Here is a 26,889-nt window from a genome sequence, read left to right as displayed (position 1 = left end):
CATTTTTTTTTTAGTTAAGACGTATAACACGAAAATTATCATTAAACTTTAAATAAGATTTGCCTTTGTAGCCCTTTAAAAAAATCACGTTGGTAGAGTATAATGTCAATTCAGTGCCATGTTTCAACAGGAAAGAACTATATATATCAAGATAAATGTTAAAATCAATTTATAAAAACATTACACTACATAAGACGATTGATTTATTATGTAATCTTGATTAAAATTACCAAAAAATGTGTCTAATCACATATATCAAGTAACATGAATGATCATATTTGGAAGTTAATATTATCTTTACTTTATATTATGGCTATAACTAAAAAATCAAAGTTATATTACATCTTTAAAAGATTTGCTGTCGATTTTTTCAATTTAAACTTTTAATTTTTTACATGGAGTATAAATTAATAAAGGAAAGTTTGTATGTCATCTGTCTTTCTGTAGATAGTGCCCTGATGTACATCATAAAGATATTTTGATCTAAGAAATAGCTATGTAGTACATGCATATCAAGGGCACTGTTTCTATATGATTTTGTTATTGTTCTATAATGTACCGAGTGGTCCATTAAAATCTCAACATTTACAAATTCAATAATGAATGAAGGTTTAACTTTAACGTAATCGAAGAATTTCCATTCACGCACTCCAAGCAGTTGGGCGTCTCCAAGACCACTGTCTATCCCGTCAACAAGTCCGAAACGTTGGAAAGGAAGAACGGCTAAGTCAAAAAGGCCTAACTAGAACTGGAAAAGTTAAAGAAATCAGCCCAGGCCAATTCCCTCACATCCATAATGTCCTATGCAAGAGATCTCGGGATTTCACACCAAACTGTCTAAATAGCCATCAAAAAAGTTTGTGTAAAGAACCCTGTGAGGATAGAGAGACCACTTTTGACACCATTGATGAAAGAAACCCATCTTTTCGGTTGCAGGACTCTTTTGAACTCTTTTTTGACACTTTTGTCTCCCTACAACCCTGATGCCACACTCCTCGAGTAGTCCTTTTGGGTGCATGTCGAGAGAAAGGCCTGCAGTATCCGTCATCCAAACGCTAAGGCCCTCAAAGCCACTGTCATCTAGCACTGGGATGCCAGGACAAAGGATATATCTGCAGCTAGTGCCAGGCCTTTCATTGTCGCCAGGAAGCAATCATTGTCCCCAAGGGGGACTACATTAATGATTAAGAGAGCTCAGACCCACATCTATTTATTGTATTAATTTTCTTGAATTTGTATTATTAATTAATAAATTATATTTTGTTGAAGTTTAAAGTTCAAAGTGTTCATATTTTAATGTACCACTCGGCAGATACAATGGTCATGAAAATTACCCATACTAAAAATTACTCTTTTATTTTAGTCACGATGTACCTATGAAGTTTTTTTTTCAAATTTTATCCAAAAACAATTTAGGGAATGATAAAATAATACATTTTGAGTATAATGACAATCACTATACGTATTTGTTCCAAGTACTTATCTGTTCATTTGAAAGATGAATAAGTTTTTTTAGACTATCTGTGGTTTACTCATAAGACCTGTGAATGCATTTTTCCAATCAATAAGGAGTATTTCGACGGAGAGGATCAAGAACTTCATAACTCCACCTACATCCTCTGGTTTGAGGCTTTTCGAAAGATTTATGAAGAGATGGGGGATCTCAAGGTGATTTTAAAAAGTATTCAAAGCCCTCTGATTTCCCATTACACATGGTGGGTAAATTATAGACTGATACAAATTCACTGCTTACAAATAAATGGGTGAAAAAGAAGGGTACAAGTATTTTTAGACAGTGTGAGGAGGAAGAAGAAGTTAATATTCATTTATTCATGAAGTGTCCTTATTCACAGAATGGAAGAATAAGAATTACACAGTATTTAGGAATTGTTGATGAGGGGGATATCTACTTATCGTCAGACTTAATGAGAGCTAATATTATTACATTGAAATGTGTGTCTAAAATTTATATACCATATTCGATTGAAAAGAAACCAACAGTTCTGGATGGAAGTTTTATTGATTATGAATGGTCTATTTTAAATAATAAACTGGTTTTGGATATGTAAATATTTTATAATTTATGTTATTTTAAACATCTGTATGTTGGTTATTTTGGGTATTTGTTTGTTTTCGAGGGTAGTTGAAAAGCTGTTGCTTTTATCTGTTTAGCCTGTGGACAATAAACCGTCCTAACTCCGGGCCAAGAAAAATAATATATATATTTATATTTTCTTGAAGTTGATAATTTAAAGTGTTCAGATTTTAATGGACCACTTGGTATATCATAATTCATAAGCATTCACATTTTGTGCTAAGACTAATAAACAATATATATGCTCCGGTATGTAAAAATGAATTAAATCTAGCAGTCTCTTTTTGTATGTAGTATCCTTTTTTTGTTAGTGAGCGCTTATGGAACTAAAATAGTCATTAACATACATGTAAATCTGGTGGTTTTTTAGCTGGACTGTTAATTTGTAATTAGTAATATAAAGAACGAATCTTATTTCGGAAAAAATGGAAAGTAATAATTGATGATTTATTGAGGAGTTATCTTCTATAATATGAAAGCCAAATTCGTCCTTAAGCCGACGTCTAATTACTCTGGGCAATGCAAGATACAACCGCCGACATTGAATAAATAAGCAATATAAGGTTGCGTGAAAATGTTCAGAAATTAAATATAATTTTATGCTTTATTTTACTCATGGCAAAAAGTAATTAAAACTTTAGCGGCAAAAAGATTAACTCCAATTTAAATATGCTTCATATGAGTTTATAAATTTGATTAGTATTTATTACATATTAAGTCATCCAATCGACTTATCTAAATTTAATAACTTTTTTACCAAAAATTCCATAAGAAAATAAAGAAATTAAACTAAAAAATCAACCTTTTTTTGACGGCCAATCTTTTTAATTGTAATATAAGGTTCATTATAGATATTTTCTAATATTCTAGCTAAGTGCAATGTTTTCAATAACGGTTCTAGGCGTCTTATTCTTTTAAATATTTTCATACTCTGCAGAGCAAAGTGACCTCAAATACAATTATTTTCTTTGTATGTATTTAATTCTTTAAATCCTAAAGAATATAATTTGAAATGAAGGGAAAACCACATTTACTTAATTAATCCAATCGAATGAAAAAAATTTCTTAGTTATAGCTGAAATAACTTTAAACAATAGTCCTTTTTTCTTTTCTACTCAAATATTTGATATTTAAAGCTCTACTATAAGCAACTCTATACTATGATAAGTTGAGTAGAACTTAGATCAATCAAAGTTATCATATTAGTTATTACCATATATCATAAGACCAAAAAAATATAGTTTCGACAAGGATTATTACAATATTCCTCTTAAATGTATTTTATCGTGACCGTTAGTTTCATTCCTTGTAAGATTCATGCCTGGACATTAAATTTCCACTTTAATGAGATATATTTAGTGACTTCATATCAAGGGCGTCCACAACTGGTAAGCTGGAGGGTTGTAACACACCCCAAATTAAGAAATAATTGCTTTTTATTAGAAAATTTAAAAATGAACATTGTTATAAAAAAATTAATATTTGAAATTTAATTACATTTTTGATATTTCTTTACAAAAAATTTAATATTTGAATAATTTTTTTTTGCAAAAAATTTTATGCTATAATTTTATTTTAAGAAATTATTTTACAAATAAATTTTTTTTCAGAACAGCTGAGAATTTTAAAAATATTTTGTTAATAGTTGTGTATTTTTGAAAAAATTAAATATTTGAATTTTTTTTTTTTAATTGGATATTGAAATGTAATTTTTTCAAAAAAAATTAATATTTTGTGCAAAGTTGAGGATTTTTGAAATTTGAAATTGAAAAAATTTACTACCTGAATTTTTATTTTTTTTGTTTGTCAAATAAATCATCAAGTGCCCCTCCCCCCGCTCAAATATAATCCTGCGGACGTTCCTACCGTAGAATGAGGGCTGATCAGTTGACACCGGAGATGTGTGATGAGTCATCGATGACGAGTGACGGATGGGAGACAGTTATTACGGTTTTACCATATTTAGGTACCTATTATTTAGGTATACAGTATGTCCAAAAATTGATGGTGGTATTAAAAATATCCATTTTATAGTAAAAAGATAGTTATATTTTTGGTCGAAATAAGATAAAATTTGTCTGATATAATCATTATGCAATATTGAATTTTTCTGATGCAATTATTTTCGATGATTGCATCATACATCAGTATAAAAGGGCTCAGAAAACACCACAGGATGTTAGTTGAAATTCAATATCCGAAATGGTGAGAGAGCACTCATGGGAGACCAGGGGTAAGGCGGTTGGCATGATGGAGAGTGGATCAAGCCAGAAAGGCGTTCCTCAAAGGTTACAGATTCCTCTCAGGACCATTGAGAATTGATGTAAGAAAAGGAATGATGGACAAACCCTTGCAAATCAGAAGGGTAGAGGAAAGAATAAAAAAATTAGCAAAGTTGCCAAACTGGTGATTTCAAAATCTTTTACGAGAAAGAGGCAATCCACAAGGAAACTTGCAGGGAGATTGACTTCAAAGGGCTATCCAATAACCAAGTCATCTGTTCACATCTACCTGAGGTACTCTTTGAATGTCTTGCCATACAAACCTAGTCTGCACACCAAACTTTCAGAAAACCAAAGGAAAGCCCGGCTTCAATTCTGTCGTGAGCGGAAACACTGGACTACAGATGATTGGAAATGTAGTCTCATCAGTGATGAAAGTCTATTTGAGATATTTAATACCCCAAATCCCCAAACAGATCGGGGTTGGGCAAGAGATAAGGGAGATGTGGAACCCACTCCAACTGTGAAATTTCCTCTGAAAATTCAGTTTTTGACCGTTATCAGCCACCAGGCAGTGTCAGATCTTCCCCTTATTCCACGACACCAAATTGTGACGGCCGAGTACTACGTAACGGAGATCCTCAGCAAGTCTCTGATGTCAGGTTTGTCTCGTACTGAAGAAACTGGACATCCTTTGAAGAGGAAAATGTTGTCTGACGCATTACAAAACAAAAGACACATTGACAAAAGGCAAAAAGTGGTGTTCAGACAACTTTGATTCCTTCAGGGGCAAAGGCAAATGGCCTGCCAACAGTCTGATTTGTGTCCCATTGAAAATGTGTGAGCCTTGGTCCAGAGGGAACTCAATGAAAATGCACCAGCAACTTCAGAGGATGAATTAAATAAAAAAACTGAAGAAAACTTGGGGAAAAAATGTATCCCGATACTTTGAATAATTTGTATGAAGGGACGCCAAAACGCATAAAAAATGTATTAAAATTAAAAGAATAAAGCTTATTGGGAAGAAAATAAAGTTTTCGCAAAAAAACAAAAACAACAGCAGTTGTTTAGGTTATTTCATGAATCTAAAAAAAAAAAACACCATAAATTTTCGGACATACTGTATCTCTAATAAGTGAGCCAGACATGTAACTCACAAGTGTTTTGTACAAGTGATTTATACATAACAAAAAAGTATCGCAACCAAATATTAAGTAAATGATAAACTTCCGTTTATTTTTTTAAATTCATACATATAAATGGCCCCATGGGTGTATTTGGTAAGCTTTAAACTTATATATTGTGTATTTGATATTCCTTCAGGACCTTCCAATAGTCTTATCTATCATACTGTTGTTTTCTTATTGGGAACAAGTATTTCTGTAACCTTATAATCTAATATGCGTTTCCTCCGAAGAATTAATTATAATCTATATTCGTAAAATAATGTATGTCTGTATGTACGAATCTATATTGAAAGCAGGTTATTTTTGAATATACATACTTTATATTTTAAATAACAACACAATCGAGCGCGCACGTTATATTAAAATGAGGATATTCTTTGTTTAGAATTGTATAAAAAAAAGTAAGTAACCAAAATGGGCACAAAATTGAATTTTGCAATATACGAGTATGATTCATCTTTATTGAATGCCATATGGACTTTAAAGTTAAAGTGGATTATGTATTTTTAACCTGTTGTGCTACATTCACTTCTCAAAATTTAATGGCCTCTTACTGTGATCACATAAAATTTTCGTACCAAGTGAATTCAAGATCGATCTGTAACTTTTGTTGTAATCCTGGTGACCAACAGACATCCAAAGAAATAAAAATGAATGAAATCTTGTAGGTGTTTAGTTCAACTCATATTAAAAAGAAAAAAAATGGAAGTACTTTATAAAAAAAAATGAATGCGACTTTATCTAAAGTTTAGCAAGGAGCTAGAGGACTCCCTGGTACATCAAATCATAATAAGTATTTGTTCTGATGTTGTTGTTATCCTTCTTGTATTCTTGGGAGATTTTTTAAAATTTATTATACCACGTCCGGATTCTTTTCTTCTTAAATTCATTTTACCCATTGGGTTGGCGAAGAGCCTGGATTAATATATTCATTATAATATCTTAGGTAAGAACACAACATCTGGCTGACTAGAATTGTGAAATTATATCCACTGCTGAATCTCCAAGGAGTTTTGCGCAGAGTGTCAAAAAATGGAGCTTCTTTTCGACGAGGATAAGATACGACCAAAGTCACCTCTCTTTTATACAGGGTGTGTACGATAAATTGGAACTACTTTTGTATCATCCAGATCCATAATGTGGATATTCGGGGTTAAATCATACTAATATAAAGGGTTTCTTGAACAATACACAATGACTTCCACCACAATTGTTTCGACAAAAAAGGATACCCTGTAGGATCCTCGTTGACATTTTTATTGATGGAATTCGTTCAACTGCGCCAACAGGGAGACATACATATTTAAAGAGTTTAAATGGTTGTGCATTGAGCTGGGTCTCGGGGAGGGATCTCCTACAAATATACTGCCAAGCTAGTCACTGCCAGGTAGTATGATGATGTAAATAAAGTATTACACATACTTTAAGTCACTCCAAGTCTATCAGTCAAAAGTATTCAAACAACATTTTCACCTTCTAAATATTCAATTATACTAAAACAAAGATCCTTTAATAGATATTTTTTTCTAGATATAAAAGTTCTAAATTTGATTCATATTAAACTCTGTTTTTTAAATCATTATTAGAAAAATGTAACTGCTAAAGGTCACTAAAAATGCTGTCATTTTCTCAACTTAAACAAATGTATAACTTTAGATGATAAGTGTAATTTAAAACAAAAGCGGCTAGATACCATTTCAAAATTATATCGAAGCTACAATTGTTTGATAATTTTCCCCTTAAATGGAACTCCAATTCATTTTTAAGGGATACTTTGACACAATAACAATTTCGACTTCGATTTAAAAAAAAAACAAATTATAAGTTTCATAAATAGAAATATTTATTTTGTGATCTTGAGTTTCTCAAGTACCAACAAAAATCTATGGTTCAATAATATATAATATAATATCATATGTCAAAATGTAATACGTAAACAATTTAGATTATAATATGAATATCAACTAAATTCGGCAGCTTTATTTTAACCACCTCTTATCTATTTTTTTTTTCAAAGTACAAATACAAATTTTGAGCTCTTAAAGAAAGAAAAACAATAGGTAAATACCCTCTCTTGATATTGAGAAAAGCCATCATGCAAACAATGATAAGCCAAAAGTAAAAATACTTTATAAATGCAATTTTTGTAAAAATAAATAACAATTGTAACAAGTTCATTATTACACAAACATTCATAACATACACAGACACACATACATACAAACGAATGTACAAACAAACGAACAATCATTTCATAGTGAGACTAGCTCCTATCATTAATCGAAATTCTTCGTAGCTAAAGGATCCGTTTCCGTCTTTATCTGCTGTGGCGAGCATTTCGTCAATCTCGTCTTCTGATAGTTTCTCCGGTAGATTTGAAAGAATGAGTTTCATTTCCGAAGCAGCTATGACGCCCGTTCTCTCTTTGTCGAATACTCTGTATGCCTCTCGTATTTCATTCTCTGTGTCCGTTTCTTGCATTTTTTTGACCATCATCACCTGAAGAGAGAGAGATAAAATATGGGTTAAGTCAGTGGTTTTGAAACTTTTTTAATTACTCCCCAGGGTTCGTTACTAGCTCTCATAGTTTGAAAATATACATTTGGGGAAGTGATGTGGAATATTATTTATTTAGGATGTCCTAATTTGTTTCTATGATAAAATCATTTCCAAATAATTTGATTTGGAAATGATTTTCATAAGATAACATTTTGGGCAAAAAAAAAAAAAAAGAAGTAGATTGATTTAATTAATTTTATTAATCGATTATTACAACTCACAATCAAGTTGGAACTTAAATTCAAAATGAGATAGAATGGTCATGAGGGTAAAGCTTATTTTTTAAATTTGAAAAATGTGCAGTTCCAGGGGGTTTCAAATTTCAAATTAAACTAAAGAAATCATATATAAATTTTGAACGGTTTTGTAATATATTAATAAATGGCTCAACGGCTCCAAAGTTATGAAATTTTACGTTTTTTTTCAAAAATAAGTGGGTTGACCGGAATATCATCTAATCACTTTGTGTTACAAAAATATTTAAAATACAAGAAATTTAGGAAAAAATGCAAATTATGAGAATCTTTCCTCTTTTTGATCAATTGGAATCAAAATTTAGCAAAAAAAAAGAATAGAAAATAATGTTGATTGTAAATTTATTAAACTAAATTTCTTTTTTTTTTAAAGTTTTGTTGATATTGAGGTCAGAAAACTTTTTTGAAAGAAATTATAAAATTTCAAATCTTTAGAGCCATTGAGTTACCTCTAAATATTTTTTAAAATCATTCAACAATTATATACGATATATTTTTCCTTAAAAGAAAAAATTGCAATCCTCACAGATCCACACATTCTCAAATTAAAAAAATAAGCTCTTCCTTCATGGTCACTTGGTTGAGAGCATTACTTCCGCTTGAAATTAAATGGAGTCAATTAGCTGCAAAGTTATGGACGATTAGGCCGTTTTTACGGTTTGTGTTACCTTGATCTTGCCCACTCAAAAATTGAATAGCTTCTTACTGTGATCAGATATAATCTTCATATCAAGTTTAACCAAAATCGATTATTAACTTTTGTTGCAATCTGGGGTGATTGATAAACAGAGGCAAACACATTAGCTCGACTCAACTTCGTTGGGGTAGGTCTGATTCTTTATTTTTATTTTTTTAAATACTAGAAACTAATCAAACAAATATTTCTACTTATCAAAATAACTTTATGTTTTTATGAAATAACGATTATCATTTGTAAATTTAAACTCAAATTTTAATTCATTCAATAAATGAATAAAATATAAATGTTTGACTTTTTACTATATGATTTTGTCAATCGCTCCTTGGAAATACCACAAAAGTAAACGTAAATATTTTGAGACTAATATACCAAAACATTATTTCTTCTCATGGTTTTATTTCACAAATGTCTTTTAGAAGTAGTATAATGACTAGCCTATATACATATTTAATAAAAAAATATACATTATTTACTTACACAAAACTCTGGAAATTCTATGGCTCCACTTCCGTCAACGTCAACTTCGTTAATCATGTCTTGAACCTCTGCATCTGTCGGATTTTGGCCCAGTGAACGCATCACAGTCGATAATTCCTATGTAAGAAAAGGAAAATGTTATATTGAAACTAGCCGAACAAGAAGAATTAAAAAGATAATATCTATATTTACTTTGTATATATTAAAAATTTAAACTTAAAAGATCTACTATAGATATATAATATGTCAATTTCTATTATAAAACCACCTTGTCTACAGCATTTTTTTGTTGTTTTCAGGCTATTTGATGTAAATATAATCAAGCCTGCACCCTCTTTTGACACTCTTAAAAATGCAACATATAAATTGACCATGTAAAAATACTAATTTTTGTAAATATAATACAACTTCCTCAAATGTTTGACCTTGTGATTTATTTATTGTCATTGTTAACTTAAAATGTTCCTTCTTCAACCATAACGATTATTAAAGATACATACTAAGATTAACTTGCTAATCTTCTTCCTAATTTCCTTTTTTTTATTCATATATTCTTCCTTGTTCCGTTAGTTGGATATATTTTCTTTTTTTAGATTTTTAATTTTTTTTGGTGTATTTTCATATCGACAACCACTACCTTAAAATAAATTTGAGACATGGGGAATCGATCTTGTTTTATGAAAAAAATCAACTTATTAGTGACAATCGTTCACTCAGAACAGGATAAATATGACACGTCTGTCCTTATTTAGGACTGAAGACTCTATTTCCTTTCAGCTTAGTCTCGGTTCCGCCCAGATCAGTCCTACATATCAGTCATCAAAACTGATAAAGTTCGGTCCTTAATGACGTCGACCAACTTAATTTCTTCTTTGTTGAATCAGTTATAGTACAAACAGTCTTAAGGACCGGTCCTAAGACTGGATTGAACACCACCGAATAAATTAGGAATGAAACAACTCCAAATATGATGACTATCAACCAAATGTTCATACCTTCATCCAGAGGCTTAGCTCCAGAAATTATATACACTGACAAATAATTATTTATATGCATACAAGCAGTGGTTGCCCGTTTTGCAGAGGGGAATAGAAACAAAGAATAAATATATAAGAAAAGAGAAGGCACGCCGTTACCTTGATTATATCACACAACCTCTCCCCCGAAAAGAAACCTAAAAAAGACTCAAAATCAGTTGGTAGTTAGTGAAATAAGTCAATCGTACCAACTGCATTATATTTCTTTTGTACTTCCAGACTATTCCCGTCACGTTACTTCTTGACGATTTTTAAAATGAATTATATATACATATTTCGTTTTTATTAAAATCTACATATATTCTATTAAAAGCGTAGTCATAAATTTGTAGCTGTATATAGTAGCCAAAATTTCTTCATATAAATAATACAATGGCCAATATACATATTATAAACGACGAGGGATCAACAAGAAACTGTATTCCTGTTCTTTTTTAAACGGAGTATAAGTATGGAATGACTTATTACTTTGTTTATGTATCAAAAAGAATTTGAGACGGTACCAAATTTACGGCACAATTTCAAATTTCCATTGACAATATCAAACTTTATTATGCATGTGCTGACTGCAGTTTTATATTCAACTCTACCCTGCACCTTTTTTATTAAGAGTAAGCACCCTTCGGCTGTCAAAAATCTATTACAAACAGAAACCCCATCCACTGTTCATATCCCAGCTCACGGGTTGTGTTCTGTGCCAACGTGACTAAGATTCCAAGATACCATGGAGTATAATTTAATATGTACCAGTAGTTCCCACTTTTCCCCGAATTTTCGTTTCTCTTTTATATTATATAAATAAATACACAAATTATCCACATTTATATTGACGTTTCCACGTTTTATATGTGTGAGACCAAAACCCTGGAGGTTGGTTGTTCAATAAATACGCATATACAGTAATTCATATCTCTCTCTCTCTTTCTTTTTTTTTTAAAGAAAAGGTTTCGTCTTTTTTAGGCGATAATGGAAAAAGAATCTAGAGATAAAGTTTTTTTTCTTATTTTATAGTGTTTGTGAGTTTTCCCTTCCGGGTTAGTATAAATGTAATCTTTAATATCAAATTCAATAAATAATAAAAATAATCACATTTCATTTTTAAGAATTTCAATTTCCTTTTTTTCCTTTTCAAACCTCCGAATTTTACGTAGTCTTGTGAACTGGGGTAAGGGCTTACCCCAAATATTACTCCTTTGTTATTAAATAGGGATTTTCTCCACCCTAATATTGCTAAAATAGATTTTAATGTTGGAAACAACATTAATTTGCTCCTGTGAAACATTCTTAAGAGGATTTGCAACATTTGTTTCTTGTAAAAATGTATTTTCTCTTGAAAGTATTCGCATTGCTACAATTGTCATATACGCCGATACCCCATAGACCACACTTAATCTTATCAAAGTTAATGAGTACATTTTAAGGAACCAAAAGTTCGTTAAAGGTAACTAATATTTAAATAAATTTTGTATCGAAAATGAAATTATAAAATTTTTACTAATATGATCACAAATTATATTTTGTTGATGACCAAATCCAATGTTGTAATGATGAATTAGTGTAATTTTGAATCTATTTCACCCGTGTATCAATAATTAAAATTCTCTTGATATTTAAGTTAATGTTGAAGACAAGATCATTAATTACTTAAAAAAAAGAAGATGTTCACTAACAGAGGTTAAAACGAATTTCATTACATGACACACAGTCGATATAGAATCAAAATCACGCTCCTTAAATGTTTTATAATTGACTAAGTATTGTTTATTATTTTTGCAGTTGTAACTATAAATTAAAACTTTAAAAATACTTAATTTAGATCAAGAAAAGGAGAATAATACATTTTTTTAAGATTAATGTTCAACCAAATGCCATTTGAATTAGTATTATAATTAAAACATTAAGATTTTATGCTTATAAAAAATTCTATGAATTAACAGGTCAATTTTTCGGGGAACAATGGGCATTTACAAGTAATTGGGAAGGGTCCATATGACAATGGTGCCTAGTTCTACATTACTATTGCTACATCAAAAAATTGACATATTAATTACTTTTAAGGAAAGTTAGGTACCAAAATGTACAAATAAATTTTGATGGGATTTACTTTGATATATCGAATAATACCTGATTTTACAATAGTAGTAAAGCGTTTACCTTAAATCGAATACAAGGAAACAGGAAAGGCAAAAGAACGCCTTAAATTCTAACAAATTCACCGAACCTCTATTAAACATTTTGTATTATCAATTTATTCTAAGGAAATGCATTTTTACACCAGTAAAAATTACATTTATTCTTCAGAATAATAAAAAGCTATGGCGCTAAAAGTGATTTAAAAAAGATTTGAATCAATTGGATAAAATTTGGGATATAGAAAATCCTAGTTCATAAACGAAAAGTTAAAGAAGTGGTTATCAAATAACCTAAAATAGACCTTTCTGTCATTATCAATATATATTGATATATTTCTCCAAGGCCAGTGTAAATTTTTTAATTTTGTTTTTGTGTATGATTCATCTGTGTTTTTTTAAACGTGTTCTAGAGCCTATAACGACGAGATTAGGAACCTAAGGCGTGTCATAATTTCGCTTCATTTGGACGGGAATATCTCTAGGGCCATTACTAAAGCTCTGAAAGACCTGAGTTTGTCCAAGTCATCAGTACACTACAAGATCAAGTGGTACAAGGAGAACAATAGTGGTCGACCGAGGTCCATGAAGACACACAGTTTGATGAGGCAAGGAAGTAAAAGATCAGCTTCAAAAAGAAGAGCTCCATGGAAATACGGCTCCAGAGGCTGATGTGTCTCCAGAAACAATGTGTCGGGTGCTTTTTCTATAAAAGTGACAGTTTTTTCATCATAGCCACAATGGCTAAGCGGCTAACCCGAGCTTCTGAAGTTCCTAAATTATTTTACACGCGTTTCAATCATTTGCACTAACAAGAAGATCTTCAGCGTGGAGCTGGCTTACAAGAGCCACAACAAACGGGTGCTAGTGAGGAGCATCGAGGAAATTAACCTGAGCATGCGCAGCGTTTTCAGGGTAAAAAAGCTGTAGAATGAACTGGCGCTTATTTTAAAGGAAATTTGTCTATGATTGCAAGGGCGTAAAAATATTTTTCAAACAATTACTATTTTTTTACTTTTTTGGCTATTAAAGTTGTCCAAAGACTTATGGGTCACCCTTTACAATTTTTGCGACTCATGATCAAATCAACCAATGAGAAAGAGTAATACAGTGCCAATAGTTTTTTTTTGCATTCAAAGTATGTGAGGAAAAACTAATTTATTGCACATAAGAAGAAATAAAATCTTGCCAGAAATCTGTTTGAAATGAGCCACATAATATCTATTTATAGTTTTCTTCTTCTTCATTATTTCTGCCTTTGAATCTATGCACAGACATATGTTATATTATAGATAATCATAAATAGTGTAGAAAATGTTTTTCTTTTTTAAATATTTTAGGGAAGACTGGGTACATTTATGTAATTACATTTCACGTCAATCATGTTTTGGGTATATCGTATAACTTACAGGGTTGATTTTATCTAGGGGTACACTTAATTCAAATTTTAATAAATTGGAAATTTATTTGTCGACTGTCTTCAAACTCGGGGAAAGATAGGTTTTGTGACTTTAGATTCCTTACGTGCTCAATTAAATATAAAACAAACGAGAACGAGTAAAAGGGAGGAACAAAGGAGTTAAATTTTGAAACTTCCCTTACGCGGCAAGCCTCATACCCATATCTAATGAGCTCGGGTGCAGCTGTACCACTGTTTATTTTACCAGTTGTACCAGTGGCTTATTCACCGCCCCCATGACCTTAGGTGTTGTGGCAGTACAGGCGAAGTCTTCCTTCCCCTGTTTATACACATTAAGAAAGTCTCAATGTTTAAATGGAACTTCTAGATAAGAATGTGCAACTTTGGGCCAGAGATAAGTTCGGGGACAACTTTGTTCTCACTCAAAATTGAGTTTTTAGGACCCCAACATGTGACCACTTTCCTCTCCAGACGTATATCCCATGGACTACTATATCTAGGCGCTTTTGGAGGAGAGGTTGTGTGTTTTGCAAAGTTTGTTCTGTTCTGATGAAAAAGTTTTCACTATTGATGACACTGTGAATAAGCAGATCAGCCGCTACATCCCAAACGAACATCAGCTTTCGTAAGAAATGTCTTCAGAACAAAAAATCTAGCACAGGTGATGTCCGCCATTCTATTTTTGTGGAGCAGAAGGAGTGGTTTCCGGACTTTTGGGACCTCAAAATGTGGCTACCCCCTCCCCCCCTCCAGACGCGAATTCCTTAGGCTACTCTACCTAGGTGCGTCTAGAGGAGAAGATGTGTGCTACTCCTCCTAAGAGTGTCTAGTCTCTAGAGGCTTGTATCAAGAAGGAGTGGAACAAGCTCGATTCTGACTACATAGTCAAGCCCTGAAAAGGATTTAGGCCTCGTATTGAAACAATTATTAGAGTTGAGTGCTAACATAATGAACAACAGTTGTGTCGAGCACTATTTTCAGATGATTTTGTCAAATAAATGTTCTCACAAAACCAAGTGTTGTAATTTGACTGTTGAAAAATTGGAATGAATAAAATGTGCACAACTTCATTAGATCAACCCTGACTAAGTTTGCCTGCACGAAAGTTTCTCTTTCCATCTTGAAATTGGAGACCACGGAAAGTTTGAAATTCAGTTATTGCAGCATTTTTATAATAAGAAAATAACTTCGCCAGGTGCACGACTAGCAATTTTTATCAACTTCCAAAACTCGATTGAGAAAAGGAAAGGAAAAATTTGAAAAAATATGTGGTAGCTTGTCTTTTGTATTTTTCTTGTAGCAAATTGTTTATTATTATTTACAGAATAGTCATAAATGATTATATACATTACAGGGAGCGGGGATCAGATTGTCGCCCACTTTAAACCTTGATAACTTGAAGACGACATTATCAAATAAAAAACCGGTTACCAAATAGGAAAGCTATTCTCGTCAGCTTATGATACGTAGCTCAGTTAGCATCATGCCGTCATCATATGAGGAAATAAAAAGCTATAAGTGGAACGAGGAGCTTTCGAGGTCCGCCGTAGTCATGGCATTGGTTAATAATGGAGGTGAAATCTCCAATTCAACGATTGCTTCAATCTTAAGAGTGAATTTATGGACTGTTCAGCGTATCTGTAAGAAGCTAGAGGACACCTGGGATGTTGATGCCACCATAAAGAGGGCACCCAAGGAGGAGGGCGCCGACAGGAAGGTCAGGGACACCGACTTTGTCGACAAGGTGAAGAAGATGGTTGAGAATGACCCTACCAGGTCCATGAAGCCATGGCGAGGGATCTGGGCTTCCTTGAGAAAACAATAAGGGACTGTGTATCTGAGAATTTAAGGTGCAGGAGCTACAAGATGCAGGTGGGCCAGATCTTGACCCAGAAGGCAAAGGACAACAGGCTGATGAAGTCAACAAAATTGCTCAACATGTTCAAGTACCCAAAGCAGCCCGGGATGCTGAGGGTTTTCTCTGATGAAAATAATTTATGTCAAGATGGCATGGTCATGATGTTCGGGATGGTCAGCAGTGAAGGTCATGTTATGCCTCCCCACATGTTTGAAACGGGTCTAAAGGTCAATACAGAGGTCTACCTGGATGTTATGGAGAAGGTAGTTCTGCCTTGGATCCAAGGGGTGGCCGGAGAGAGGCCCTGGATTTGGCAACAGGACTCACCACCCTGCCATGTATCCAAAATCTCCATGCAGTGGTTAAACGAGAACTGTTATGACGTCGTAACCAAGGATTTGTGGCCTCTTAACTCTCCCGACCTTAATCCTGATGACTATTTTGTCTGGGGCTATGTCGAGAGACATACCAACATACATCCCCATAGCACCAAGGCCAGCCTGATGGACTCCATCAAGGAGGTATTCGGCAACATGGACAATGAGATGGTCAGAAGAGCCTGCAGCCGGTTCAGAGGCCGTATTGAGGCCGTTATTGATGCCAACGATGATTAAATCGAATGAATGGCTACTCCATACCTATATGCTCGTCATAGTTTTGATTTTCAATAAAAAAGTTAAAAAATGTATATTTTGTGTTGTTTTTTGTAGAAAAATATTTTGGCGACAATTTGATCCCCCTCCCTATATATAGATTATCTTACCAATGTCTTATTATGAAATGACCCGAATTCTAAAACGAATGCCCCTGACTTATATTAATTAGTCAATAAAAATAAAAATCTTATGTAGTACCTTTTTTGAGTTCAAAATATGTTGGGTCAGTTAATTTAATTCATACAAGAGTCAATATATGAAAAATAATGAAAACAGCTGTATGGAAAGTACACTACAACTGTTTTTATTTGAAGAGGGAGTCGTAGTAAAGAAGGAACTAGACTTTTTTGAAATATTCACCAATTAGCTGTAGCTCCTCCCAAATAAAGGAAGTTTTGCTTTTTACTGGAAATTTTTTCGTCATTTTGGCAAATTATAATTTTTGTGAATAGTTATGGATTTAATATATGAAATTCAATTTTGATATTTTATTTATAAAAAAAATAATTTGTGTGAATTGCTGGGGTTTTTTTTCAAAAAAAAAAAAAAAAAAAATCAAATAAATTGAATTTTACTAATTTTTTTTGATCTCTTCGGATTTTTTTTTCAAAAAAAAAAAAAATTCCAAGAACCAAGCCCTCCCCAAAATAAAGTCTTATCAACTATAGGGATAGTTTTAAAAAGTTGAATTCGAATGCAATTTGATGTAACCTTAAAATAGATTCAAAAGGTAGCAGACATATGAAGGTAACAAGTGGTCTGAAAAGCCCCGGGCTATATACATAAATGGCGCTATTTTTATTAATTCATCTCATTTTCAGTTAATGCCAACCTTGAAAAGACAGCTGTCAAAATTTCATGACAATCTGTTTATTAGTTTGTGAGTTACTTTTGTTATTTTCAATGCAATTGATCGAAATCAATTTTGTGTTTCAATTTGACAATGTTTCTTGATGGGAAAAAATAGTGTTCAAGCTAACCAATGGCTTGAAAGGGTGATGGCAACTCTGCCCCATTAAGTGCATAAAAAATAATTTAAAAAAAGCCAAATTTGAACGAAAAAATACGTGTTTTCTATTTTCAGCACGGGGCTTTTAAAACCATGTGTTATGTTGTGCCAATATTTAGCGAGTTTACGTCTACTCAGCTCGGAGGTAGTGAGAAAAAGTTTTATACCTGTCTCCCCTAAGTATATAGGTAGCTATATAATGATATTTGCTTTGTGAAAACTACATGTGAAAGAAGTTGCTAACTATGATTTGTTTTTCCGGAGCCAGACCAGAGTCGCCGTTTTATTCTACTATGATGATAAACCTATCATTAGTAGGAGGTATAAATCAATAATTATTTGAGAATTGTTGCTTACAAACCGCAAAATGTATGGAGTTTAAGAAGTATAAACATATATATAATTTGAAATTTAATCAATGTAAGTATATATGTAGTACTTATGTACACTACAAATATACACTTCAATTATTATTCGTAGTCTTACTATTGAAATAACTTAAAAGATTATGAAAATAAATAAGTGTACAAATACTTTATCAAGCAAATATAAAAAACCATTTTGCCATAAGCCATAGCTGGTGATTTGTACTTGCAACTCGGACTCCAGTGCAAATAAACTCGGACGTGTAGTCATTTGACTTGGGACTAGATGTGGATTGGGTTAGAAAATATCGTGAAAAAATGTCATTTTTTTTTTTTCAACTACACACCCAGTAAATACTAAAATGTCAATATACGTCATTATATATTTTAATGCAATTGTTGTCAACATACCCAAGGACCATCAATTTAAAAATACCAACATTATATTATCATAACTTTAACCTTACATAATGTTATACGATAAAGGCTTGTTTTGTTTATTTTTCTATAGTAAGAGGGAGTCTTAATGGTACTACATGAGTGGTTCAAAACCATTTAGTTTTATCCTTATATATTATTCATCACCTCCAATACATACGAACAAGGATGAAAAAAAGATAATTGTAGTAGCTAGAGCCTATAATGTCCTTAAGAAAAAAAATATGAACTAAATGTATGAAATAATAGATTATAATCTTATTAGAAAATTTAACCAAAAATTGTCTAGGTATACCTTGCAACATATAATATCATGAAACTCGTTTAAAAAAATAACTATTAGGTTCCCTCTTCATTACTTCTTCTTTGATATTATATTATTCTATACCCATGTAGGTAACTATATATATACAATTCATTGGTATTAGTGTTGAGACTCGGTCCAGCTCCGATTTTTTTTTTTTTTTTTTTTTTGGTTCGGTCTTAGATATTTTTCTAGACCAATTTGGACTGACCTTTCGGTCCAGACGGGAGTCTTAGACCTTGGCTTGATTTTTTCCGGTCTCACTTTATGGACCAATTTGTTTTCGATCTCACTTTATGGACCGATTTGTTTTCGGTCTCATATATTGTGAAGATACCATTATTTTTCTAGATCAACTATTATTCATTTTTTCAAAAAAAAACAAAAACAATCAAAAGTACACCATAAGCTCTCGAACAAAAACTGTATACATATGTATAAGAGACGACAGGATCAAAATTAATCCATGCTATCTCTGATTAAACTTTGTATGTGGTCATTTACTTGAAAAAACATGATGTCCTGTTTTAAACAATTTATCTGTAAAATCAGTCTAAACCGATTTTTTTGGGACTGAACAAGACCGAATTTTCCCTTTGGACCGATCTAGACCGAATTTTTCCTTTACCATTACCTACATGCAGCGAGAATAATTCTTAAAATTTTACTGTTTTTATTTTTTTGTTTTATATTAAGCAGAAATATTCATAATTAATTTTTTATTTCTTAATGCCCTGGCAACACCGGGCAAACCTACCCTAGTAAATATTAATGGGAGAGAGGGAAAGTCCATTACAAATTATTTACGATGATTAATTAATTAATTATGAATATTTAAGGGTCTACTATGATGGGTCATTCCATTTCAAGGGTCAAGTTGTGAGAGCAATCAATACGATTACCTATATTTTATATATAAGATATGTTTCATAAAGTATTTTTCAAATAACCAAAATGCCTCTATATGTTTCAGGGTACTATCAAAACGTTGAATTACGTAACAAGATACATCAATAAGAACAGTGAACCAGGTTCTTTTATAAAAATTTCTAATGAAAATATGTTTCAGAACATTAAAAAACTTGTTTCATTAAATGTATACAATATACATATATGTTGTATACCTAAGAGTGTGTATGTATTATACTTAACAAGTTGGAGTATGCCTTCACCATCATCTTGAATACAGCATGCTTATTGTAAATACTCATTTTTGCGACTCTTAGCGTATCCCTTATTTAACTCTAATCTCATCTTACTGGACAAAATGAGCCGTTTTTAACTTTAACCTACGAAAAATACCTTAACTTTTTAATAATTTTTCAGACTTTCAATTTCTTTCTTTATATTTCTCCGTAATAGACCTCAACATAAGAAAAATTAAAATTCTATTTTTACTCCAAATGACTTTTGTACAAAGATTGTCTAAAGCAAGGATGTAAAACATTTTTCATATAATGGGCCGCATTCCACTTGATATATTTTAGTGGGCCACAGAACCTATGGTATAAAATTCCATGAAAAACGGCTTCATAAAATAAAACTATATTTATTTCTAATTTAGGGCAAAAATATTAAAATAGGCAAAATCCAATTTTTCAATGGCAAACTGCTTCAAAAAAGGCCTTTTTGGCAACCCTGTTATCCGAATAAGTGTGTGCAGGATAATGAATTGTTTTTGTTTTTTAGAATAGAAATTCTTAAAGTAACTTTTTTTGTTTTCTCATTAATTTTTATTTTTCAAAAATTCATTTATTTGGGAAATATTTTTCAATGTTTGTACATATTAGGCGCGTTCTACGCTTTTTGATGATATTATGACAATTTAGCTAAAAAATACTACTTGAAGTGAGAATGATTAGTCAGTTGCAGTGCGGTCCGCAGGCCACGAGTTGGTCATCCCTAGTTTAAAAGTTATGGTTGTATTAATTATTAATATGGGACATAAAATCAATCAAGTTCCTCCCTTATTATCGGCCTTTGAAAAAGTCCCCAATTTTAAAATACCTTCTACAATGCATCATTTTTACTGATACTATAGTAAATTACTTCAGTCAAAGACTGCAGAGTTGAGTCAGCTGTTGACTGGAGTCCTTTTACTGCTAATTATTATGTGTGACGCTATTGAAGTGAAACTATAACAAACAAATCTTTTATGTCTCCAGCCTTATTCTCTAGTAGTCCTTGTTTTTTGGTTCATCAATTGAATTAGTTTTTTTTTTAAACCTTAAGTGTATCTTTCATTCACAAGTTTTATAGTTTCTTAATTTAGATAGTTAATTTATTATTCTTTGAAATAGTGAATCCTAGATGGTCAAAATTAGCTGATATTTATGATTACGTAAATAAATAAGGATGGTTTTATTGGACGACTTTTACGTTTGATTCTACAACGTCTCTTAGAATTAGGGCAGGAGATACCTTTTTGGGGTAGTTACAATAAGTTCATTTTGACCCGGTTACTATAAATGATATTATGTATTTAAAAAAATATCAAAAAATTCATATAGAATATTTGCAAATTGACATTCATCCATTTTTTTTTCTGGTCTAATGTACATATATGAAATTTTGCAAATACATTCAAACATGGAGAGAAAAGTCATTCATAATTATTTTTACAAAAATATCATATATATATATATATTTGTAATGTTTAAAAGGTTAAATGATTGACATTAATCGTTATATCTCATTTGCCAAGAGTCAAAATCCCATAGGAACAAACTTTAAATGTCTGGAATAGTAGAACGTAGTATTACTATGCCGATAGTTAACTACATAATATTATGAGAGGTGAAACAATTCATTCCCTAATTCTCTATTATATGTAAGAAAAATACCTTGAAACAATGACAATCCTATAAAGTTCAATATTCATTAGACTCTTCTGTTTTTGAGTTAATGAGGGGCTTCCCCAGTGTTTGGGCTGGAGGGGATGTAGCTCTCCCCAAATATCCAAATAATCTAATTCTACAAAAAAAAAAAAAAATGTAATTATGCAAAAAAAAAATTCAAGAAATTTGATTTTCTCTGAATAGCTATGGATTTTTGAATTTTTTTTGCAAAATTTGATATAAGAACTATTTTTTCAAAAAATTTTAAATTAAAATTTCTTGTCAAATGTCAATTAGAAAGCCATGGACTTTTCAGGAAAAAATTGAATTTTTTGAGAATAGTTCTGATTAAATAATTTGTTTCTTAAAAATTTAATATTTCATTTTTGAATTTTTTTTACAAAAAACAAAATTTTTTGCAAACAGCTGTGGACTTTTAAAACTTTTTGTGAACAGTTGGGGATTTTTGATTTTTTTTTCAAAAATTTATTAGTTTTTGGAATTTTTTGAAAAAAATCCAAAAACTAAAACCTATCCCAATAAACACTGCAGACGCCCCTGTTAATGTTCCCAACCCCTGAACAAAGACCTTTTCCGCTAGGAAAACAAGTAGAAATGGACTTTTACTAAGTTTGAATTCTCTTAAGCCATTTATTGAGGGCATTTTAATTAGAAAAAAAAATGAGAACTAAGAATTACTGAATGATTTGCAATTTCCCTATTTTTTCAAAAAAAAAAAACGTTTTCCCATTTTATTCATCAACTATTGTTATGTTATGTAGGATAAAACAGGGAAAACTAAACTCATTGAGCACATCTTCGAGCTTTTGAATAACAATTAAACATAAAGTCAGGGGCGTTTGCAAGGTATGGGCAGAAGGGGATGTAACCCCCTCCCCCCCAAAAAAATAGAAGAATTTTTGCTTTTTACAGAAATTAGAAATGTTAATTGTTTTTTCAAAAAATTTAAAATTGGAAATTTAGTTCAATTTTTCAAAAAAAAAAAAAAGAAAAGATAATGTTCCGTCAATAGCCATGGATTTAAAAAAAAAATTAGTCAAAACATTATATATTTGAAAAATTCTGAATTTTTTTTAGAATCAATATGAATTTTTGGAACTTTTTTTCCAAAAATTTTTAATTTTTGAATATTTTTCTTGAAATTTTATTGTTAATTATTAAATTTTATCTTTTTCAACTTTAAAATTCTAAGTCTTCAGATTTTAAAGGACCACACGATATAATACAGTATCAAATCATATACATATATTATGAAGTATATAAATATTATTAAATCTATACATTGTATAGCGTATTTTTCATGTTCTCAACTAATAAGGTCTTTTTGGAGTGAAAAAAAATGTGAACACGAAAACGGGAGAGTCTTAATATAGATAAAAATTGAGCATATAATCCCTTGTTGTTGCCTAAGAAGAAGAGGAGAGAAAGAAACGTCTTCACGATCCTCATCGTTATTATAATCATAATACAAATTATTATTTTTATTATTATTCGTAATGGCCTCTCACAAAGGTATATATGGTATGAATATCTGTTTATATCTTCATAGTACATAGCCCTATATGTACATAGAGTGAAGATACTATCCTTATCCGTAAAAAGTAGTGATGGGAAGATTAATCGGAATCAGGTATATTTTCTGGAATCGGTATCGAGAAAGAAATGTTTAATTTGCGATTCTGATTGGATTTTTTTTCTGGTATTTAACTATTTATAACTTTTCTAAGTTATAAACAAAAAATAGCCTCAACCCCCCACACATAAACGAACTTATATTTTTACTGAATAATTTAATAATTGAAAATTTACTCCAATAAATTTAAAATTTGAATTTATTTTTCCAATTTTTTTTAATAGAAACTTAATTTTGTAGATTTTCTTGCAATTTTTTTGGTGAACAGCTAGGGAATTTCGAATTTTTTATTTTTTTGTGAACAACAAGGGATTTTTGAAACTTTTTGAGAATAGCCATGGGTTTTTGTAAATAAAATTTTATTTTTACAAAATAACTATGGGTTTTAGAAAATATATATATTAAATTGAAAATTTGAAAATCTAATTTCAGAAATCTTTTTAAAAAAATTAATTTTTCAAATCTTTTTAAAAAAAATTTGAATGTTTGGATTTTTTCTTTTTCAAAAGTTTCCCAAAATCAAGTATTTTTTTAAAATTCAAAGTCAATTTTTTCCAAATTTTTTTTGTTAACAGCTAGAAAATTTTATTTTTTTGTGAACAACTAGGGATTTTTTGGAATTTTTTTTAAATTTTTGCAATCTTTTCCCAAAAAATTTAATTTTTGGATGTTTTTCCAAAAATTCCCAAAACCAAGCTCTCTAAAATATAATCCTTTACACGCCCCGTAGAGCAAAGGGGTATTTTTCTCTATCATTTAAATTATTAATCAATTAGAATCGGGGATTTTACTAGAATTGCATCGGAATCGGCATTAGGATTATTTATGGAATCGTTCCATCACTAATAAAAAGTATCGAAAATAAGAGGGAGAAATTTCATCTTTCATATAGGTACCTAGGTGGGAGCATGACTTGTTTTTCCTTGAACATACATATAATGAATGTTTCTCATTTCTCTAGCTATAAGTTGTATTTAATGATGAGTCTACATTATTATTAGTTACTAATGACGAAATAAAACTTTCATTATTTTCTGCGTCACGAAGGAAAGTAAAAATAACTATATCAATCGAGTGTTTTTCGTACATATGCAGACATACCTCGTACTATTTACATAAAAACAATATGGTGCTCCGGCATTATGTCAAACGTACAAAATTATAGAAAAAAGAAAATGTATAAAAAACTATGAAGAAATTGCAACTATTTACGTTTAAAACAGTCGTTATTGTACTGGGTAAAAAAAACACCCAAAAATAAAACGTATTTAATTACTTGATAAACAGTAGTTCGATAATAATAGTTACGTCATATAAATTTCGTATCTTTTTTTAAAGCTACTCCATCCATTTTCCCCTCGTAAATATTAGTTCATTTGCTAAAAACACAATCCACAGAATTAACTATCTTATTCATACTGTAAGCGTCTTAAAATCTTATTTTTGATGCATATTTCTTTTATGGATTAATATTGATTACAATTCATCAGTTTTGATGAGGTTGCGTATATTATATAAAATAATGGGAGCAATATTATATTTCCTCACAATGAAAAAAAGAAATCAAAAGGAAAAATAAACCAACAACTGTTAAGCTAATTTGTTAATTAAATTCACTAAACCTTGAATAAAGATGTCTTAATATACGAATTTATTCTAAACAACGCCTTTCCAGATGAATAAAAAAGGTATATAATCAGAATTAATGTTTTTGGGGCATACTGAAAGGTACTGGCGATAAAATCTGGATCTAAAGGAACTAGAAACATTTTACGGGTGTATAATAACCCAGATAATTTACGGAGGGTTCAAAATCCCATATTTAATAACAATATGAGTTTTTGTAGTAAATTTACTGGTGCACTGCTTAAATTGTATAGTCGATGAAGCAAGATAATGAGTTGCTTGTCAATACCAGTAATTGCTATCTTGATTATTTTTTTCTTGATTTCATAAATTATCAGGAGGACGATATTGTGATACTGCTTGAATTGTTGTTTATCATGGCGTTTCCCCAACAGGCTTCTCTCTAATTACATTTGAAATATATGGTATTGCAATTTATCAAGTACTTATGCATTTCAATAAAGCAAAAGTTTTTTTCCTCCCTTTTTGAGTCTTAATAATTTCCATGATAGTTTGAAGTCAATAATTTTATTGACTTTTCTCTAAGATATTGGATAAAAACTGTTTTTGATTGGTAAAATATTTTTTTTAAGGACATAATGTTCACGGTTTTTTTGTAACGATCTTTTGTTATCAATTGAATTGATTTTATCAAAACTCACTCTTTGAAGATAAAGTTTTACTATAAATAGATCTAAATATTATATTTGCTTGCCATTTAAAAAAAAAAAAAATCATTTATGGAAATTAACTCTTGAGTCATCAAAATGGTTCTTACAAATTATATTTCTAAAGTGTTATTTTGGGTTTTTTATTATAAATAATATGACGCAAAAAAGAAATTGTTAAATGTGAATATATAAGAGCTAAAAAGTTCATGCTAACAAATGATTGGATATATGGTAAAATTAAGTGTCAGAAAGGGATACTATGAGTGGTTAGGTTAAAATAAAAATAAAAACATTTGTTTCTTGAAAAGCATTATCTATCTTATCACAGCAGTAAAGTTTAACTATACATTTTTTATTGGCTGTTGATAGTGGACTTCTATGTTGGTCAGTTACACTTGGTTGATTTATTTCCAAGTAGTAAGTTCTCTACTATTATTACAGTTGACAGATGAATGACTTCCCCCCTCCCCTCCCAAGAAACTAATTTATTTATCTATAATTTTTTTAAGGGTATATATAAATTGTTACCAAGTGAGACTTTATTACTTGTTATAGAGACTTGGAAGACATTATAATGATTAAAAAATGGAGTAACGGGGCAACTCAACTCAACTCTAAAGGGTATCATTTCTTTCAAATCCACTGTATTTTTGTTCAGTTTCGGTTCGGTCCAGTTCAGTCACCCGTATCAGACCTACACCTTGATTTAATAACTTGTAAGATAACTCACAGCTAGTTTTAGGTCGATCCTTATTTAGAACTTCGGACTGGAGTCCCGTCCAGTTTACTCTTAGTCCGGAACGGTTCAGGTCCGTCCTCATTTTTTGTTCTTTTTTAAATCAGTTCTAGTATCAATTCCTCTAGTCCAAAGGACCAACATCTTTAAGGACTGGGCACAAGGACTAATAAGAGCGGTCCTAAGACTGACCTGCAGTCTCTTCAGTCCTAAATAAGGACTGACACAAGACTAATCATAACTAAGCAAGATATAATTCCACACAACAATAGTTATGACTGAAGCAATAGATCAAGTGTCGAAATGCGCAGTTCTAGAACTGACAATCTGTAGGGCTGATCCTGAGGACTGATTTGACTGGTCCTAAGACTGAAATGTATCGAATAAATAAGGTCTGATACAAGACTACCCATAAATATATATTTATGCTTGAACTTTATGAGTAGTGTTGGAAATATGGTGTAATTTGTATCTCGCCCGTATGATTTTTTTTTTTTTTTTTTTTTAAATTGGTATTTGAAGGAATGAATTTTCTTTTTCAAAACGTGATTGAACACTCATGGATGCTCATTAAAGACGGAGAGTAACCTTTTGGATTTGTAAGGATCCGTTATAATTGTAAGTCCTTATCAGACTCAGAGTTGACTTGAGGATC

General features: G+C 31.1%; 1 protein-coding gene across 3 annotated transcripts in view; it reads right to left on the bottom strand.

The window, feature by feature from the left end:
* Positions 1 to 7,325: 7,325 nt before the first annotated feature.
* LOC121127986 (neo-calmodulin) overlaps positions 7,326 to 26,889 on the bottom strand; it is a 107,265-nt gene continuing 87,701 nt past the window's right edge. For all 3 annotated transcript variants that reach the window (XM_040723565.2, XM_071892713.1, XM_071892714.1), the window contains exons 3-4: positions 9,495 to 9,611; positions 7,326 to 8,003 (exon numbers count right to left, since the gene is read on the bottom strand). In XM_040723565.2, the coding sequence (XP_040579499.1) occupies positions 7,752 to 8,003; positions 9,495 to 9,611 (369 nt within the window). In that variant the 3' untranslated portion in view covers positions 7,326 to 7,751. The remainder of the gene's footprint in view (positions 8,004 to 9,494; positions 9,612 to 26,889) is intronic.

The sequence above is a fragment of the Lepeophtheirus salmonis genome, chromosome 13 (assembly GCF_016086655.4).
Source record: "Lepeophtheirus salmonis chromosome 13, UVic_Lsal_1.4, whole genome shotgun sequence".
NCBI classification, from domain to species: Eukaryota; Metazoa; Arthropoda; class Copepoda; order Siphonostomatoida; family Caligidae; genus Lepeophtheirus; species Lepeophtheirus salmonis.
This window is presented reverse-complemented; position numbering and strand designations above follow the sequence as displayed.